Source organism: Odocoileus virginianus, chromosome 2, assembly GCF_023699985.2.
Source record: "Odocoileus virginianus isolate 20LAN1187 ecotype Illinois chromosome 2, Ovbor_1.2, whole genome shotgun sequence".
NCBI classification, from domain to species: domain Eukaryota; kingdom Metazoa; phylum Chordata; class Mammalia; order Artiodactyla; family Cervidae; genus Odocoileus; species Odocoileus virginianus.
In genome coordinates, this window is record NC_069675.1 from 25,468,019 (window position 1) to 25,487,213 (window position 19,195).

At 39.3% G+C, this 19,195-nt stretch overlaps 1 protein-coding gene and 1 non-coding gene across 3 annotated transcripts in view; one reads left to right on the forward strand and one right to left on the reverse strand.

The window, feature by feature from the left end:
- Positions 1 to 19,195, forward strand: part of SLC3A1 (solute carrier family 3 member 1) — a 52,437-nt gene that overhangs the window by 13,657 nt on the left and 19,585 nt on the right. Inside the window, exons 1-5 of one of the 2 annotated variants that reach the window (XM_020914666.2) lie at positions 23 to 271; positions 5,065 to 5,525; positions 8,966 to 9,145; positions 9,298 to 9,452; positions 12,383 to 12,508. In XM_020914666.2, the coding sequence (XP_020770325.2) occupies positions 5,096 to 5,525; positions 8,966 to 9,145; positions 9,298 to 9,452; positions 12,383 to 12,508 (891 nt within the window). In that variant the 5' untranslated portion in view covers positions 23 to 271; positions 5,065 to 5,095. Of the gene's footprint in view, positions 1 to 22; positions 272 to 5,064; positions 5,526 to 8,965; positions 9,146 to 9,297; positions 9,453 to 12,382; positions 12,509 to 19,195 lie in introns of those variants that run through there. The other variant, XM_070477578.1, reaches the window with a different exon arrangement.
- LOC139031791 (U6 spliceosomal RNA) lies at positions 17,319 to 17,425 on the reverse strand. Its single transcript, XR_011484295.1, has one exon. It is a non-coding gene; the product is annotated as a U6 spliceosomal RNA (small nuclear RNA).

The window sequence follows — 19,195 nt, forward strand, 5'->3', positions numbered from 1 at the left end:
TTTGGCTTAGTGATAAAAATCTACACTTTTGCGCAGAATGTACTTTCCACTTTTCTATTTTTCCTCCCCCTCCCCCTCTCCCTCCCCTTCCTTTTCATTTCTTCCTCCTCCTCCCACTTATTCATTCTCCCCTATTCTTCAGCATAGGTCATCTACCTTTAAGTAACTATTCTTTTGGTAACTTAATAATGTACCTGGCACTGAGCTGGATCCTGGGAACTTAAAGATGACTATGCAGATCTTACCCTTAGATCACAGAGGCTGTAAACAGGTAAGTGCAATATGGAAAATCCTTCTATTTTAAATGTTTACCAATCTGACAGTTTATATGCTGCAAGATATTTTGGTGGGTTTACTGCTAACTGGAAGTCTTTATGACTGAATGGCTTTAAAATTCATTTAATGGATCTTAGTACATGTATATTTAAAAATCCATTTATAATATATATAATATAAAATATATTTTTATTGATTTTTGCTTTCTATATGTTTGTTTCTGTTCAATTTGCAGGATGTTTCTGTGTCCTGTGATAGCCCCATTGTTCTGTTATCTGTTTTCCAGATAGTTCATTATTCTTTACTTTATTATCATGATTGTGTAACTCACTTGGGATTTGAATTTACTGAGGAAGTTTATCTACATTATCTCTGATTCTTTGTTCCAATTATCTGAGTTAGGTCTTAAACTTTCCTTAGTGTTCTTGTCCTTATTGATGTTTAGGAGTTTTAACAGGCAGTGTATTTGGCTTTCTACAAGCAATATTTCCTTCTAAGTCTCCTTGATAGTAAGTAAAACATACTTTGTACTTGGTGGGAAGTCTTAACTCTGTGGCTGTCTTCTTCAAGTTACTGTCAACTTTTTCTTCCCTCCAATATGTCCATACTTTTCACTGAATCCATGTCTTCAAAAAGAAGTTTGTTTCTTTTCTCTTTAAATCTTAGTTTAAATCTTGAGTATGGGATGTTTGTGAAGTTTGGGTGATTGATACTAGAAGGAATCACTTTAAGCTGAACTCTACAACCTGACTGGAAGTTCTAGGTAGACTCCAAACTCAAGGTTCCCTAACTTATTTTTTTTCTAATGGAATAGTAATATTGATTGTAATATTAATTACAGAAAAATTGCAAAAATCAGAAAAAGTTTAAAGAACAAATTGTGTATCATCCATAATTTTAGAACCCAGAGATAAACACTTTAAACATATATTCTAATAGGACTTTATATACATGAGAATTTTTTTTTACATAATTAGAAGAATTACTTTATATCTTGCATTTTTCTTACTCAACACAATAATGTGAGATTTCTTCCATGTCATTAAAAATCTTTGAAAATACGCTTAGTGATTAAGATTCTATAACATGGATGTACAGTAATTTAGTTAGTCTTGTGTCACTGAACATTTTGGTTTCCAATATTTGACATTATAAATGACACTGTAATTCATAAGCCTTATTACTCACAAACTTTTGTTCCTGTCTTAGATTATTTCCTTAAGAGAGTTTTGGAATTGAAATTGCCCAGTTAAAGAATATGAACCTCTTCTCCCCTTTTTATTACAAAAATCATAATGTGCTGAGAACAAATGACACAGGGTAAAGTGAAAAATATAAATCCAAGGAATCTCATCTTCAATCTGTTAGTCTCCAGGCAGCCACTAGCTGACATTCAGTATGCATGCACAAATGGATGTACTATTTTTTCTCACATGATTCTGATCATATTTACTGTCCTTATCCAACTGTCCAACGTTACTTACTAAATAATCTTTCCTTTCCTCACTTTTCATATTCTAAATTTCCTTCTGTTTAAGGAATAGGGGTCCATTTTTGATGACTCCAGTCTATCCAATTGATCTTTTGACCTAACCTAAACTTTAATATCAACTCTTCATTTTTTTTTTGAAGTTTTTATTTTAAAATCTGGTAGAGCTAGCCTCATTTATTACTCTGAAAATGTTAAAACTCATGATACACACTGCCAAATTACTTTCCAGAATTATGAGTTTACACTGGATCCTTGCTAGTACTATTATCTTTTAGAAATTCTTTGCCAAAGTGATTGAAAATGCTTATTTCTCTAACAGTAAGTTGATTTGTGTGAAATATCTGTTTACACCCTTTTTTTCCAAGCTTTAACTGACATTTTTAAACTGATACTATGAAATTTTATATATGTATACATAATCAAATTGCCAACATCCGCTGGATCATCAAAAAAGCAAGAGAGATCCAGAAAAACATCTATTTCTGCTTTATTGACTATGCCAAAGCCTTTGACTGTGTGGATCACAATAAACTGTGGAAAGCTCTGAAGGAGATGGGAATACCAGACCATCTGACCTGCCTTTTGTAAAAACCTGTATTCGGTTCAGGAAGCAACAGTTAGAACTGGACATGCAACAACAGACTGGTTCCAAATAGGAAGAGGAGTACATCAAGGCTGTATATTATCACCCTGCTTATTTAACTTATATGCAGAGTACATCATGAGAAACGCTGGGCTGGAGGAAGCACAAGCTGAAATCAAGATTGCCGGGAGAGATATCAATAACCTCAGATATGCAGATGACACCACCCTTATGGCAGAAAGTGAAGAAGAACTAGAGAACCTCTTGATGAAAGTGAAAGAGGAGAGTGAAAAAGTTGGCTTAAAGCTCAACATTCAGAAAACTAAGATCATGGCATCCAGTCCCATCACTTCATGGGAAATAGATGGGGAAACAGTGGAAACAGTGGCTGACTTTATTTTTCTGGGCTCCAAAATCACTGCAGATGGTGATTGCAGCCATGAAATTAAAAGACGCTTACTCCTTGCAAGGAAAGTTATGACCAACCTAGACAGCATATTAAAAAGCAGAGATATTACTTTGTCAACAAAGGTCCATCTAGTCAAGGCTGTGGTTTTTCCAGTAGTCGTGTATGGATGTGAGAGTTGGACTATAAAGAAAGCTGAGCAGCAAAGAATTGATGCTTTTGAACTGTGGTGTTGGAGAAGACTCTTGAGAGTCCCTTGGACTGCAAGGAGATCCAACCAGTCCATCCTAAAGGAGATCAGTCCTGGGTGTTCATTGGAAGGACTCATGCTGAAGCTGAAACTCCAATACTTTGGTCACCTGATGTGAAGAGCTGACTCATTTCAAAAGACCCTGATGCTGGGAAAGTTTGAGGGCAGGAGGAGAAGGGAATGACAGAGGATGAGATGGTTGGATGGCACCACTGACTGATGGACATGAGTTTGAGTAAGCTGCGAGAGTTGGTGATGGACAGGGAGGCCTGGCGTGCTGCTGTTCATGGGGTCACAAAGCGTTGGACACGACTGAGCGACTGAACTGAATAAAGTTCTTTGGCATATTTATTACCAATGCATTTCCCAATTTGTCATATGCTCTTCAGTTTTATGCTTTGTTGTGTAATAAATTTTATTCAATAAATTCAATCTTTGTAATTGCTTTTACTGTTCAAAAAATCCTTTTAATTAGCTCCTATGGTGAAAATTACCATTATGTGTTCGAGAGATAAAGTGATTTGGAAACAAAAGTTAAATTCATTTAATTGTTAAAAAATATACAATATGCCTAATTAGTAATAATGAGAGATGCCACTTATAGGATGCATTGAATGAGCTAGATTTTGGGATTTACTCACTTAAAAAATAACTTAGCCAAAATCAAACAGCTCATTTCTCTGTACCAATTACTGCTTCTAAGTCAGTTTGCAAATTAACAGTAATATTAGGAATTCATGTAACTTTCCTCACTTAAAACAAAAAACTTCTTATTTGATCAAAAGAGTCATAGAGCTGTTTATTATATGTGCACCGATTAAAAGGAAGCCATGAATCATCACATTCTTTTAAGGTTTGCATAATCTTCTGGGAAAGCACCCCTCACTTTTAATGCAGTTTCTTCAGGGTTGCAAATTTGTATTTTATACTTATCAATGATTAAACAACTCTTTAGTGCTTGTATGAAGAACTGTTTACCTATAATAAAGCACTTGAACTTGCTAGACATGAAATTCCCCATTCCACCATCCCCACTTGGAAAAGTGCTTCTAAGAATGGGCAACCATACTCTTCTGAAAATAGGAAACTAGACTGAAGGCTCCTGGGGTCAAACTGAGCATACTAACAGGCATGTATCAGGTTGGCTTGAACTGAGATGAAGTAGCTTCAGTAACAAAGGTGTTGTTGTACCCTGTCTTTAGATCCTCTTCCTCTTGGATTTGTAGAAGAGACCTTCAAAACAAAAAGTAAAGAAAATCATGTTTCCCCCTGCAAAATTCAGTGTTTCTTTTTCTCATACCTAGCTAACAAGAAAGAAAATTTAAGCTATTTTTTATTGTAGTAAGATATACATAATATAAAATTTACCACTTTAAGAATTTGTAAGTGTACAATTCAGTGGCATTAAGTACATTTACGTTCGTGTATGACCACCTCCAGAACTTCTGCATCATCCAAAATGTAAACTTTATATTCATTAAACAAGAACTGCTCATGACCCCCTTTCTTCCAACTCCTGTTAACTACCCTTCTGCTCTCTTTATATGAATTCATGTACCTACCTCGTATAAAGTGGACTCAGACGACATCTGTCTTTTTGCCTCTGGCTTCCTTCACTTAGCATAATGTCTTCAAGGTTCATCCATGTTGTGGCACCTGTCAGAATTTCATTCCTTTTTAAGGTATATGTCACAGTTTGGTTGTCCATTCATCCACTTGGCTTCTTTCCACCTTTTGACTGTTGTGAATAATGCTGCTGTAAACATTTGTGTGCTCAATCAAGTAAGGTCTTAAATTGCAGTGGAACGCTGTGTCCTCTTCCCATTTCGCCTCCTCTGTGCCTCTGTTCCAGTCCAGATCTGAATCCCTCCATGTGGTTGACTGTAGGTACATCAGTCTCACAGGGTGTAGGAGAATTTTTTAAAAAAACCCACTTTACCTTTACTCTTTCTTCCTTGGCTGAACTTTGTCCAGTCAGGTTTATTTATAAACCATGAAAAGCTCATTAACACGATCAAGCATTTCTGCAAGCTCTCTTCTCGCTTTTGTTACTGCAGGAAGGCACTCGGCAGGATAAGATTGTGAAACATGGCTGAGGATAAAAGCAAGAGAGGTTCCACTGGATTATATGCGAAGGAAGGCCAGACAAACAACGGGTTTGTACAAAATGAAGACATCCTGGAGACTGACCTGGACCCAAGCAGCCCAGCGGCCGGCCCACAGCACAACTCCGTGGACATCCTTGGCTCTGGGGAGCCCGACGTGAAGGATGTCCGGCCCTATGCTGGGATGCCCAAAGAGGTGCTATTTCAGTTCTCGGGCCAGGCCCGCTATCGGATACCACGGGAGGTGCTCTTCTGGCTCACTGTGGCTTCCGTGCTCGTGCTCATTGCGGCCACCATAGCCATCATTGCCATCTCTCCCAAGTGCCTGGACTGGTGGCAGGTGGGACCCATGTACCAGATCTACCCAAGGTCTTTCAAGGACAGCAACAAGGATGGGAACGGAGATCTAAAAGGTGTGTGCCTTGAGAGTTTGGGGCAGGGCGGGATGAGGTTGGTTTAGGGCTCGTTGTCCTTGAAGCTCATTATGCCTGGGCTGTGCGGTAATAAGCACATTCCACCCAGTGTGACTGATCATGCCTTTCTCCTTGTTTATGATATTTTAAAAAGCCACTCAGCAGAACCCAGCAATTCTTAGTATGTGATGAAAGGATACTTGCTGGAGCCCTTTGAGCCCCCAAAGGGCTGTTAAGTTTATTGCCCAGGAGGAACTTTTTGCATAGTCATCTGCCCTAACTTCCTACATGAGCAAGTTTCCTCCTGAAATGTGTCCTGCTTCTGTGCACTTTAGAGTTGGTCATCTCAGAGTGGCGCTTTAGAATCTTTAGAATCCCTTTTCTAGGGTACACAGTGGCTAGTTTGATAATCTGGCAGAGAGATTCTGATTAATGAGCAAAGCATAATTCATTGTTTTAGAAGAAGATTAAGTGATATCTTTAAAATGTATAGACTGAGCCTTTAAAGCTTAAATCTTGAGAAATGAAGAAAAGGCATAGTGTGGGTTGGTCTTTAGTTAAAGTAAGGATTATTTAAAATAATATTCATTTTAATAAAGTAAAAAAATATTTTTAGAGTTATGCTAATAATTTCCTAGTGTTTTATGTATGGAATGTCCTTATTATTTATTGCTCAAATGAGGACACAAACCAATCACAGGGAACTGTCCCAAGCAAATTGGTTGATATGGTCACCCCAGTTAAGGGAAACAATAAGGAACAAACAAACTAATAAGATAATTTTTGATAATACTATTTGGCTTGAAGAAGACAAAACAATGATTTAAGAGTATGGGATAGAGAAGGGAATGGCAACCCACTCCAGTGTTCTTGTCTGGAAAATCCCACGGACAGAGGGGCCTGGTAGGCTACTGTCCGGGGGGCGCAAAGAGTTGGACACAACTGAGCAACTGAGCGCATACGAATGTATTGGGTATAGCTCTAGGTACCTGATATATAATAGCTTGCTGAATTGTTTGTTTTTGGCTAGTTGCTTGGCTCCTTCCTGGGAGCTCCTTTCATTGCTGTAGAGTCTGTAAGGCCCTCCATTCTGCACCCCCTTCTTCTGGCTTACTAGAGGAGGCCCCAGTCCAGCATTCTAAAAGGTGGCTTTCCTTGCACACCTTCTATAACAGGTCACCCACTACTTCCTCAATTAGCGGACAGCTTAGACTCAGAAACTGAAGACTTTGAGATCATAATTGTTCTAGGATACAGTATGTAAGGATAGATTTATCTCAGAACTGTGTGATCAAGGCCTGCACCTTGCATGAAAATGTCTGAATACATCAGGGAGTCCTCACAAAACTATTAGGTTGCTGTGAAAGTAATTGAGGTTTTGCTCTGTTGAATTTTGCTTTTTGATATTGGAATACACTCTTAAATAAATGTGATTATGTTATGCATCAAAAAGAAAAGAGTATAAGAGGTGGTAATGAGCTTAACCAAACTTTAAAATGCTTCAAACACACTCCTAAAATCTTCAGCTTTCTTTAAACTAATAAAAGACTTCTTCACACTCATATAATTTTTCTCTTAAAAATCATCCTGCATCTTAACTAATTGAAATATTGTCTGACCTTCAAGATGCTGTCCAAACCCACTTCCTTCATTAATCTGTGTTTAACCTGATCAGAGGGGGTGCTACCCTCCCCAAACCCTCTCGGTGTTTTGGATGGAGCCGTACCTCTGGTGCTTCGGTGTAACATATCTGGGTGACTTTCCTTCCAACCCCTCAGCCCTCAGCATGATCCTATCACCTGCTGCTTCTTACAAAATAAATGCTTTGCACAGTGATGTTTGGATGGAATAAAACCCCAAACCCTATACCCCTAAAATGTACCACCCACTTCCTGGCCCTCCTTCTGTAATCTTCTAAATTCCCTGTGCAAAGGGCAACTTCTAATCACCTCTCACATTTGTCATTTCCATAGCTTTTCCTTGAAGGACTGGCTGCTTCCTGTTTAATAGGTATTTTTTCTTGAGGTTGAGAGGATTTTGTTCTAATTTGAAGAAAACATTCCAGGTTTCAGTTTAGTCTATTGCTTTCTGTCCCCTGGAATGTGGACATGGGAGATCCTTTGTTACTCTGTGTCCATTTGGCCTCTTAGTTTTTATCATCCTGTTCCTTTGTGCTTATTCTTGATATAAGTCAAAATTCTGACTTTAATCTGACTTAAGTCAAAATTCTTTTGTTGCCTGTTGATACTCCAGGAGGTCTCACAGCCATCCATGGAGGGGAGCTGAAGTATAGTCAGGACACAGATAAGCAGCCTGACTCCTGCTTTGGTCTCAGCAACTTCTGACAGGGGACCCACAGGAAGTTACTGCAGACTGAATACTAAACTCGGACTCTGCATTTAGGACTCTGAACTAGAAGCACTTCCCCCCACTAACTGCTAATTATCCAAGAGGCCCCTAGTACAAGAGTTTCATTCCTATGTCTCTTCTCATCTAAGCCTAAAGTTCTCTTCTGCATAAATGCTTGACTTCAGTGCTGTATAAAATGTGGACCACATAGGTAATTGACAATTTTCTAGCAGCCATATTAAAAAAGTAAAAGAGAAAAGAGTGAACTTAATTTGAATAATATACTTTGTTTAATCCAACATATCTACTATCATTTCAACATATGGTTGTTGTTCAGTCACTCAGTCGAATCCAGCTCTTCACAACTCCATGGATTGCAGCATACCAGGCTTCCCTGTCCCTCACCATCTCTGCAGTTTGCCCAAGTTCATGTCCATTGAGTCGGTGATGCCAATCAACCATCTCATTCTCTGTTGCCCTCTTCTCCTTCTGCCTTCAATCTTTCCCATCATCAGGGTCTTTTCCAATGACCAGCATCAGGGTCTTTGTAACATATAATCAATATAAAAATATAAATGAGCTATTTTACATTCTTTCTTTTCATACTGGGTCTTCAGTGTCCAGTGTGTGTTTTACATTTACAACACATCTCAGTTTGGACTAGTCACATTGCAAGTGCTTGATAGCCACATGGCAAGTGGCCACAACTAGACAGTGCCGCTTAGACCACGTGACCATCAAGAGTGCATATGTTATTCTCTTTGTATCTTGGTACTTAGCCCAGCATCTGGCCTGGATTAGGTGCTCAAAAACCATGTGTAGAATAGGTTAACAAAAGCGTAGTTTTGGTTTTAAGTGTAAAATATGAACAAACCACAGACAGATTTTTTAAATGTTATGCATTGATGTTAAAGTTCAAAGGTTACTGCCAGAAGACTAACTTGCTGTTGGTTGTAGACCTAGACATTGCTATTTGAATTTTACCCAAATTCAAAAAACCCCCAAATATTTCTGTCTTAAGCCTATTCATTTTATTTTTAATTGTTCAACTGAAAAAAACAATTTTTCATGGCTTTGATTTTTGCCTTCAGGTATTCAAGATAAATTGGATTACATCACAACTTTAAATATAAAAACTGTTTGGATTACTTCATTTTATAAATCATCCCTTAAAGATTTCCGACATGGTGTTGAAGATTTCCGAGAAATTGATCCCCTTTTTGGAACAATGAAAGATTTTGAGAATCTGGTTGCAGCCATACATGATAAAGGTAAATTGAATGGAAGGTGGGTGGGATGGTTTAAGGAAAGCATTTCTCCAAATGCTTAGCTTAGAGCATTTTTTTCTCACTATTGTATTATTCTAATATAATATTATGTAACATAACATTATCTTACCATTTGAAATATTTTAACTCACTAGGTTTAAAATTAATCATCGATTTCATACCAAACCACACCAGTGATAAACATGCTTGGTTTCAGTGGAGTCGGAACCGGACAGGAAAGTATACTGATTATTATATCTGGCATGACTGTAACTATGAAAATGGCATAACCATACCACCCAACAACTGGGTAAGTCCCAACATGCTTGATTTACAGAACTAAAATTGGCAGATCTTCAATTATTAAACTGGTTATTTATAAAACCCCTTTAAAGGAAAATGAATGATAGCTATAGTTTATGAGAAGGGAAACAAATTTCCCAAAGAAATAGGAATGAAGTCCCAAGCTTCTAATCATCTGTGGGTTTGGATTTTTCATTTCATTGTAGAGCTGATGTGTTTTAGCAAATTAAAACCTATGCTCTCTGTTAACCTCTCTTTCCTTCATCTCCCCCTCTGTCCAGCTGAGACCCCATGTCTTATTAGTTTAGTAACTGTCTTACTACCCTCCAGACCCTTTTGCTCTTCTGACTTTTTGACTCTGTTGGCCAGTAAAACACTAGCCATAAAAGAACCCAACCATCCATTTTTTCTTTACCTGAACTTTGGTATCCAAGCCTCTGGACATATTCATTGTCCCTATCTGAACTGATCCATCTACTCTTTTGGGGGAATTTTACTAAATCCAACTGATCAACCTGCCCTCTCTCCTCTTCAGACATCCTACCCACCTTCACCGCATCTCATCACTCTTAGCAGCAAACCCAACTATAAAGGAAGAGCAGAAGCTCACACACTGCCTCTGTTTCCACCTCTTCCTGCTTACCTCTTCTGCACAGAGACCTTGTCTCTCCTGCTTGAGAGAAAGCCCAGTGAAATCTGTTTTAGATAAACAATGAATAATTTTTAGTGTAAAATACTTGGAATACACTTACACTAAAAAGTATTCATTGCTTATCTGAAATTCAGATTGAATTGAATATCTTGTAGTTTATCTGGCAGCTCTTCTGTCCTAGGTCAGTCCCTCTGTTCATCTTCTCTCCTGCTTTCTACAGACCCTTTTTCTCTGGATCATGTCTCCCCACTCCAGGGCTTCCCTCTTGACCTCCCTAAGCACTGAAAGAGGCTGACTCCTGGGCATCAGCTCTTAAATGGCCCAAGGGCACTCAAATGATGAGTGTCTAAAGTTGACTGTGTGACCTTCTCTCCCAGCCTCCCATATCCAAGGTTACATGAATGGCACTAATATACACAGCCTGGTGAACCGCCCTTTAACAAGTCCTGGCAATTTCACCACTTCCCAGGTGGTTCAGTGTTAAAGAATCCTCTTGCCAATGCAGGAGATGTAGGTTCAATCCCTGAGTCAAGTAGATCCCCTGGAGGAGGAAATGGCAACCTGCTTCAGTATTCTTGCCTGGGAAATCCTGTGGACAGAGGAACCTGGTCGCCTATAGGCCACGGGGTTGCAAAGAGTTGAACACAGCTGAGTGATTGAGCAAACATACAATTTTCCTTTTTACCAGTCCACCACTTTTTAAAATGATGATGACAGTAGCAAACATTTACTAAATGCTTACTGTGTGCCAGGCTCTGAGCGTTTGATATTGATTATATTCATTAATTCCTTTAATTCACTATTGAGTCTTATGGATTGGGCTTTAATTCCTGTTTTACAGATGAGCAGACTGAGGCAGAGAAATGTTAAGCACCTTGTCCTGGTTCACAGCTAAGAAGTGAAAGGGCTAAAGACTGTATCTAGTCTAATTTTTACTGAGTGAGCATAAATTGATACAACGTTGAGGTCTTAATTTCACATTTCTCTAACTGCTAATGATTATTTATCTAATTACTAGTTATTGATGTACTAGTTGCCTGATTAATAATGATGCTGAATATCTTTTCATACATTTATTCACTTGAGCTTCCATTTCTGTGGAACATCTGTTTAATGGTTTCTTTCTCCAATTTTTTGTTGGATTGTTGGTCCCTTTGAAATAAATTTGCAGAGTTTATTTATTTATTTTTTTGTATTTTGTATACTGATCTTTCTGTATACTAATATATGCTGTAAAAATCTTATCCTGGTTTGTATTCAGGTGGGCCATGAGGTGAGCTGGCGAGGGAATGTTTCCTCAAAAGGCATCAGCTACTACTTAGCTTGGGCCCGATGTTGCCATGGAAATGTGGGCCCAGTGTGACTAAGTCTTTCAGCTAAAAATAAAATATTTATGCAAAATCCCTCAGTTTGTAAATGTTGTCTAGATGTTTTCTTTAGTGTGAAATGGACAAATGGCCCAAGACAGAGCCCCGAGGAAACCTGACACAGGTTCCCCCTTCTGGAAATGCCACGGATGTGAGCGTTTCTAGGAGGAGGAAAGCAGCACCTCTGTCAAACGCTGTTAGGTGCCAACGTTTGAAGTTACTGTGTGTATGCTCAGTCACTTAGTCATTTCTGACTCTTTGCTACCCCATGGACTGTAGCTGCCCAGGCTCCTCTTTCCATGGGATTTCCCAGGCAAGAATATTGGTGTCGGTTGCCATTTCCTTCTCCAGGATCTTCCTGACCCGGGGATTGAACCTGGGTTTCCTGCCTTGCAGGCAGATTCTTTACCATCTGAGCTATAGGGAAGTCCTTTTGAAGGTGCTAGATTTCTTTTATTCCTGAGGGCTAGCAGCATTTTAAATAGAATGATTCTAATATTTTTTCTGAAAATACCATTTAAACATTCGCTCTATTTGGATTCAAGCTCCATCAGTGGAATGTGTCTTTCTTCCAAACTGACCATCATTTACTTTTCTTCACAAACAGGAGTCCAGAGCCTGGACAGAAGTTTCAAGAAAATAGATTAGAAATGTCTGCTCCTTACTTTGAGAGCATTGATTTGATGTTGTAGTTGTTGTGAACAGTTTCTATTGTAAAAACACATCACAACCACTTTTGTGGGGCACTAGGCCAGCAAGATAAAATTAATTTATCTAGTGCTGTCACTGGAAGGAAAGTTCTAGGGACTTGTACACTTAGTCCGCATGGGGCTAACGATGACAATGATCATTTCTTTGTGGGCAATACCATCATAGAAACCATGTTAAGGAACTGATCTGCTATTTTCTGTTTGCTAGTTAAGTGTATATGGAAACTCCAGTTGGCACTTTGATGAGGTACGAAAACAATGCTATTTTCATCAGTTTACGAAAGAACAACCTGATTTAAATTTCCGTAATCCTGATGTTCAAGAAGAAATAAAAGTGAGTACAGACATCCATGCAAACTTCTCCATTTCATGGGTGCTTAAGTGGTTATTTGCTACACTTTGTGTTGAATAGTAATTGTGTGAGCAAAATCAAGCAGTGCAATTCAATTCTGGAATTAAGGTGTCTGATGCAAATACAGACTCTCAGATATGTCAATGGCTCTTTCCTTCCCCTAACCCCAAATAATTGAAATGGGTGGAAGGCAGAAACACCTGTTACCTTAGCTCTGAGATGCCTCTCTGCCTGTGTTAAGCTGGCACAGCTTCTGGGTCTGGACCTGGCCTCATCATTGGCTTCAGGGGGCTTCTGCATGAATTATTTAGCTTTTCTGTGTCTTGGATCCCTCGTCTATGAGACATGATTGATGGTCCAGTGTTTGTCTCACAGGGACTTTTTGGAACATGAGTTGATGTAACCCACACACAACACTTCTGTATTCACTCAGTAAATATCAATTTATTTTCTGCTCCATGTCAGGTTTGGTTCTAAGCAGTGGGAATGCAACAGTGAATCAAAGAAACCCTGCCCTCAAGGAATTCCCAGTATCCTTAGGGGAAGGCAGACAACAGCTAAATATTTAACATGTCAGTGGTGATGAAGGCTTAGAGAGCTTCAGAGTGCCAGTGAGAAGTGGGCTCAGAGACACCCCTATTTGAGGTCCCATTTGCACAAAAACCTGATGTTTGCAAGGGAGCCATGTGAATAGCTAGAGAAAGAGAACTTCAGGCAGAGAGAAGAGCAAATGCAAAATTCTCTGGGGGAGACAGCTCCATGCATTTCAGAAATGACCTGGGGGCTGCTGCGCAGAACTGCCAGGCACAACAAGTGAAATTTCAAGACATTCGGTAAAAATTTTAATTTCAGTTAAACAATGAATAGTGCAATATTTGATACTTTCTTCTGCTAAAAAATTATTCATGATTTATCTTAAATTAAAGCTTAACTGGTTGTCCTGTATTCCACGTGGCAACACTACCAATGAACTTCAGTGAAGTGAGGGACAGGGTTGCAGAGTGTAAAAATAAGGGCGAGGGCTGATGCTGTGGGGCCTTGAATGCTGTTGTAGGGACACTTGTTGAGCTAGAGATGATGCTCTGTGGTCTGATGATGCTCAGATTTCCTGCAGCACCCAGGTGAGAGTTGATGGCACTCACACCTGTATAGTGGTGGTTCTAACAACACCTGACACATAGTTCACAGTAAACATTAGCCATGTTGCTGTTTTCACTATTGCTGCTGCTGTGGCTCTCATGGGCAAGAACTTAGGATACCAGGGTAGGGCTCTGAGGTCAGTGAGGAGGAAACCCAAATAGAACAGAGCAGGGAGCTGCGGGTCTCTTTCTACAAGTCATCGTGTCAGCCAGATGGAGAGGATGCCTTGTTGCAGTCATTAAGAACACTTGTACCCCTTAGTCTGTTCTTGTTTTGTTTTTAAATAACAGCTTTATTGAGATATAATTGACATACCACAAAATTCACCCCTTTCAAGTATGTAAGTCAGTGGTTTTAGTACATTTACAGGATTATGCAAGTTTCACTACTAATTTCAGACATTTTCCTCACCCCCCCAAAAGAAACCTCATACTCATTAGAACTCACTCCCTCTGGCTACCACACTTTCTCTCTTTGAGCCCTGGAAACCACTATTCTATTTTATGACTCTATAAATAAGCTTGTTCTGGACATTTCACATAAATGGAATCAGATAGTATCTATATAGATGTCTGTGACCTGTATCTATATTATAATCTGTATTTAATTTCTTAAGAAACTGTTTTCCAGTGTAGCTGGACCATTTTACATTTTTATTAGCAATGTATGAAGTTTCCATTTTCTCTGTATCCTCACTGACACTTGCTATTGTCTTAGCTTTGATAACAGTCACCCTAGTGAAGTGGTATTTCACTGTGGTTATGATTTGTATTTCCCTGACAGCTAATGATAGTGAACATCTTTTCATGTGCTTATAGTTTATTTGTATATTTTCATTAGGGAAATGTCTATTCAAATCCTTTGTCTATTTTAAAATTGTGTCATTTGTCTTTTTGTTGAGTTATAAGTTTTTTTTTTAACATATTCTGGATATATGATTTGCAATTAATTTTCTTCCTTTCTATAGGTTGTCTCTGTACTTCCTTGATGGTGCTCTTTGAAGCACAAGAGTTTTTAATTGCTGTGATCTTCAACTTACCTATTTTTTTTCTTGCTTATGCTTTTAGTGTGACATTTAAGAACCATTGCCTAACTCCAGGTTGTGAAGATTTAACTCATGTTTTCCTTTAAGAGTTTTGTAGTTTTAGCTCTTACACTTAAGTCTCTGGTCCATTTTTTGTTGATTTTTGTATATGGTAAGAAGGAGTCTAACTTCATTCTTTTTCATGTAGCTATCCAGTTATCCCAACAATATGTGTTTACCAAAGATTATTCTTTCACCATTGAACTATCTTCGAACCCTTTTGAATATCAACTGATCATAAACATCGGGGTTTATTTCTAGACTGTCACTTCTGTTCCATTGATCTATATGTCTGTCTTTACGCCAGTACTGTCTGGATTACTATAGTTTTATAGTAAGTTTTGAAATTGGGATGTGTGAGCCCTACAGCCTCGTTCTTTTTTTTCAAGATTGTTCGGCTGTTCTGGGTTCTTTGCACTTCCCTGCAAAATTTTATTACTCGCTTGTCAATTTCTGCAGAGAAGCCTGCTGGGATGGTACAGAATCTGTGGATCAGTTTTGAGGAGTATTGCCATCTGAACAATATTCGCTCTTCTGATCTGTGGACACAGGATGTCTTTCTACTTACTCAAGATCTCCTTTAGTTGCTTTCAACAGTGTCTTCTAGTTTTCAGTGTACATATCCTGCATTTCTTTTGTTAAATATATTCCTATAAATTCCTTACTTCTTTAAATTTTTTTTCCATTTATTTTTATTAGTTGGAGGCTAATTACTTTACATCATTGCAGTGGTTTTTGTCATACATTGAAATGAATTAGCCATGGATTTACATGTATTCCCCATCCCGGTCCCCCCTCCCACCTCCCTCTCCACCCGATCCCTCTGGGTCTTCCCAGTGCACCAGGCCCGAGCACTTGTCTCATGCATCCAACCTGGGCTGGTGATCTGTTTCACCCTAGATAATATACATGTTTCGATGCTGTTCTCTTGAAACAGCCCACCCTCGCCTTCTCCCAGAGTCCACAAGTCTGTTCTATACATCTGAGTCTCTTTTTCTGTTTTGCATATAGGGTTATCGTTACCATCTTTCTAAAGTCCATATATATGTGTTAGTATACTGTAATGGTCTTTATCTTTCTGGCTTACTTCGCTCTGTATAATGGGCTCCAGTTTCATCCATCTCATTAGAACTGATTCAAATGAATTCTTTTTAATGGCTGAGTAATATTCCATGGTGTATATGTACCACAGCTTCCTCATCCATTCGTCTGCTGATGGGCATCTAGGTTGCTTCCATGTCCTGGCTATTATAAACAGTGCTGTGATGAACACTGGGGTGCACGTGTCTCTTTCAGAGCTGGTTTCCTCCGTGTGTATGCCCAGAAGTGGGATTGCTGGGTCATATGGCAGTTCTATTTCCAGCTTTTAAAGAAATCTCCACACTGTTTTCCATAGTGGCTGTACTAATTTGCATTCCCACCAACAGTGTAAGAGGGTTCCCTTTTCTCCACACCCTCTCCAGCATTTATTGCTTGTAGACTTTTGGATAGCAGCCATCCTGACTGGCGTGTAATGGTACCTCATTGTGGTTTTGATTTGTATTTCTCTGATAATGAGTGATGTTGAGCATCTTTTCATGTGTTTTTTTTGCCATCTGTATGTCTTCCTTGGAGAAATGTCTGTTGAGTTCTTTGGCCCATTTTTTGATTGGGTCATTTATTTTTCTGGAGTTGAGCTGGGAGTTGCTTGTATATTTTTGAGATTATCCTTTGTCTGTTGCTTCGTTTGCTATTATTTTCTCCCAATCTGAGGGCTGTCTTTTCACCTTGCTTATAGTTTGCTTTGTTGTGCAAAAGCTTTTAAGTTTCATTAGGTCCCATTTGTTTATTTTTGCTTTTGTTTCTAAAATTCTGGGATGTGGATCATAGAGGACCCTGCTGTGATTTATGTTGGAGAGTGTTTTGCCTATGTTCTCCTCTAGGAGTTTGATAGTTTCTGGTCTTACATTTAGATCTTTAATCCATTTTGAGTTTATTTTTGTGTATGGTGTTAGAAAGTGTTCTAGTTTCATTCTTTTACAGGTGGTTGACCAGTTTTCCCAGCACCACTTGTTAAAGAGGTTGTCTTTTTTCCATTGTATATCCTTGCCTCCTTTGTCAAAGATACGGTGACCATAGGTTCGTGGATTTATCTCTGGGCTTTCTATTCTGTTCCATTGATCTATATTTCTGTCTTTGTGCCAGTACCATATTGTCTTGATGACTGTGGCTTTGTAGTATAGTCTGAAGTCAGGCAGGTTGATTCCTCCAGTTCCATTTTTCTTTCTGAAGATTACTTTGGCTATTCGAGGTTTTTTGTATTTCCATACAAATTGTGACATTATTTGTTCTAGTTCTGTGAAAAATACCGTTGGTAGTTTGATAGGGATTGCATTGAATCTATAGATTGCTTTGGGTAGTATAGCCATTTTGACAATATTGATTCTTCCAATCCATGAACATGGTATATTTCTCCATCTGTTTGTGTCCTCTTTGATTTCTTTCATCAGTGTTTTATAGTTTTCTATGTATAGGTCTTTTGTTTCTTTAGGTAAATATACTCCTAAGTATTTTATTCTTTTTGTTGCAAAAAATATGGAACACTTCACGAATTTGCGTGTCATCCTTGCGCAGGGGCCATGCTAATCTTCTCTGTATCGTTCCAATTTTAGTATATGTGCTGCCGAAGCGAGCACAATTCCTTACTTCTACGGCTATTTCTCCTATATATGGTTTCCAGAATTTAGATGAATTGCTTTGAGATCTTGAGAAGTAGGCACCTTGTCATGGCAGCCTTGTCTCATTTGGGGGAGGGGAGGTAGACACAGTCAGCCCACTAACGAGGGGTTAGTTTCAAACTTCTCTGATGGAGTGTGACCTTTCCTCTTCTCCATCACTGAAGATCATTTACACTCACACCCCCCACTCTTATTAGGCACTTTGTGCCAAGTACTTTACCAGCATCATCTCATTTATTGCTCAAAACAACTTAGGAGATTTTATGACCACGACTGTTTTACAGAGAAGGAAACTGAAGCTTAAAGAGGTGACACCACCCACCTTGGGACTAAGGGGACAGGATTCAAACCCAAGTACCGAGACTGTGGCATCCATGTACTTAAATTAACCACAAGTCCATGCCTAATCTGAGGCAAACTGCTTCTCTCTCTGTGTTTCACTTTTTCTGAACGGTTTTTGTAGGAGGTTTTTAATTGGAAATTCATAAATGGGAGCATAAACCAGTTGGTTTATCAGGCAGTGGATTTCTCCAGGCTCCTTGCAGCATTGATGGATTGCCTGGAGATGCTTAGGCAAATGTGATAAATTTTGCCAAAATGTAGCAATACATTAATTCTTTTTTGGCTAACCCAGCAATTCTCTTGAAGGCATCCAAGTAGTGGAGGACATAAATAGGAGCCTTAGTTACTAGCCTTGCAGGATGAAATCCCTCTTGAGATGAATCATTACTGCCTCTGGTTGAGAGGTTAGACATTTTTTTGCAAGCCTGGTTTAGAAGGTTTCCTATTAGAAGTAAGTAAGAAAGGCTGAATGCTATAAGGGAAGGTTCTTCTCTCCTGGAAAGGAACCTTTCACATGAAGGGACTTCTGACATCCTCCTCCCCCCAGCAGCACTTATCTTCAAAGTAGAGTTATGCAGGTTAATAATTTGCAGCCCTGAGAATTTGTGGTGAGGAGGCATTTGGAATGAGTCATGCTTGCATACCAGCTTGTACTCAGGACCTGAACCTTCTTCCTCAGGGCTCCCATCAGATTTCAACTTATCTGCACAGTGGGCGGCTGGCAGGCAGGGGACACCCAGCACGGAGCATCCTTCTTCTTCCTCTTTGTCCTCTCCCTTGCACTGGCCATTAGGGGTTTGGCGCTGCCCTGAACCTTCCAGGGGTAGAGCTTTTTCAGCTAGAGAGGTCGGGAAGTCTCAGAGGAGGGGGGAGCTTATATTTATCTAGTATTTTATAATTTTCCAATCAGTTTGTTTTTTATTTGCCCTCCAAATCCCTTATTTGACAAATAAGGAAACTGAGGCCCAGAGAGGTGATCAGCAGACGAGCTGCAGAGCAGGGAAGAGACTCCAGATGGCTGGGCCCCATGTCTGGGGCTCAGTGTGATCCCGAAACTACCCATGTGGGAAGGCTGAGCCCTGGAGTAGAGGAGTTAGTGTGTTTACAGCAGCTGGGGACTGGGAACCAAGATGCCCTCCTGGCTAAAGATGGGATGCAGAGCATAAGTAATGGTTCTGTTCTGCCCCTACTGAGCATGGTATTGCTGGAGACAAGCTGCTCAATGCAAAATAAAATATAATCACTACCTGCTTCATAAGCCAGCTCAGCACTTGATGCTCATCACTGCAGCATCATTATACCACGTGTATGCCATGCACTTCATTATAAACCATTCCCTCATTAAACAGCATGTGTTGTGTATTGGTTATATGCCAGAGTAGGCTG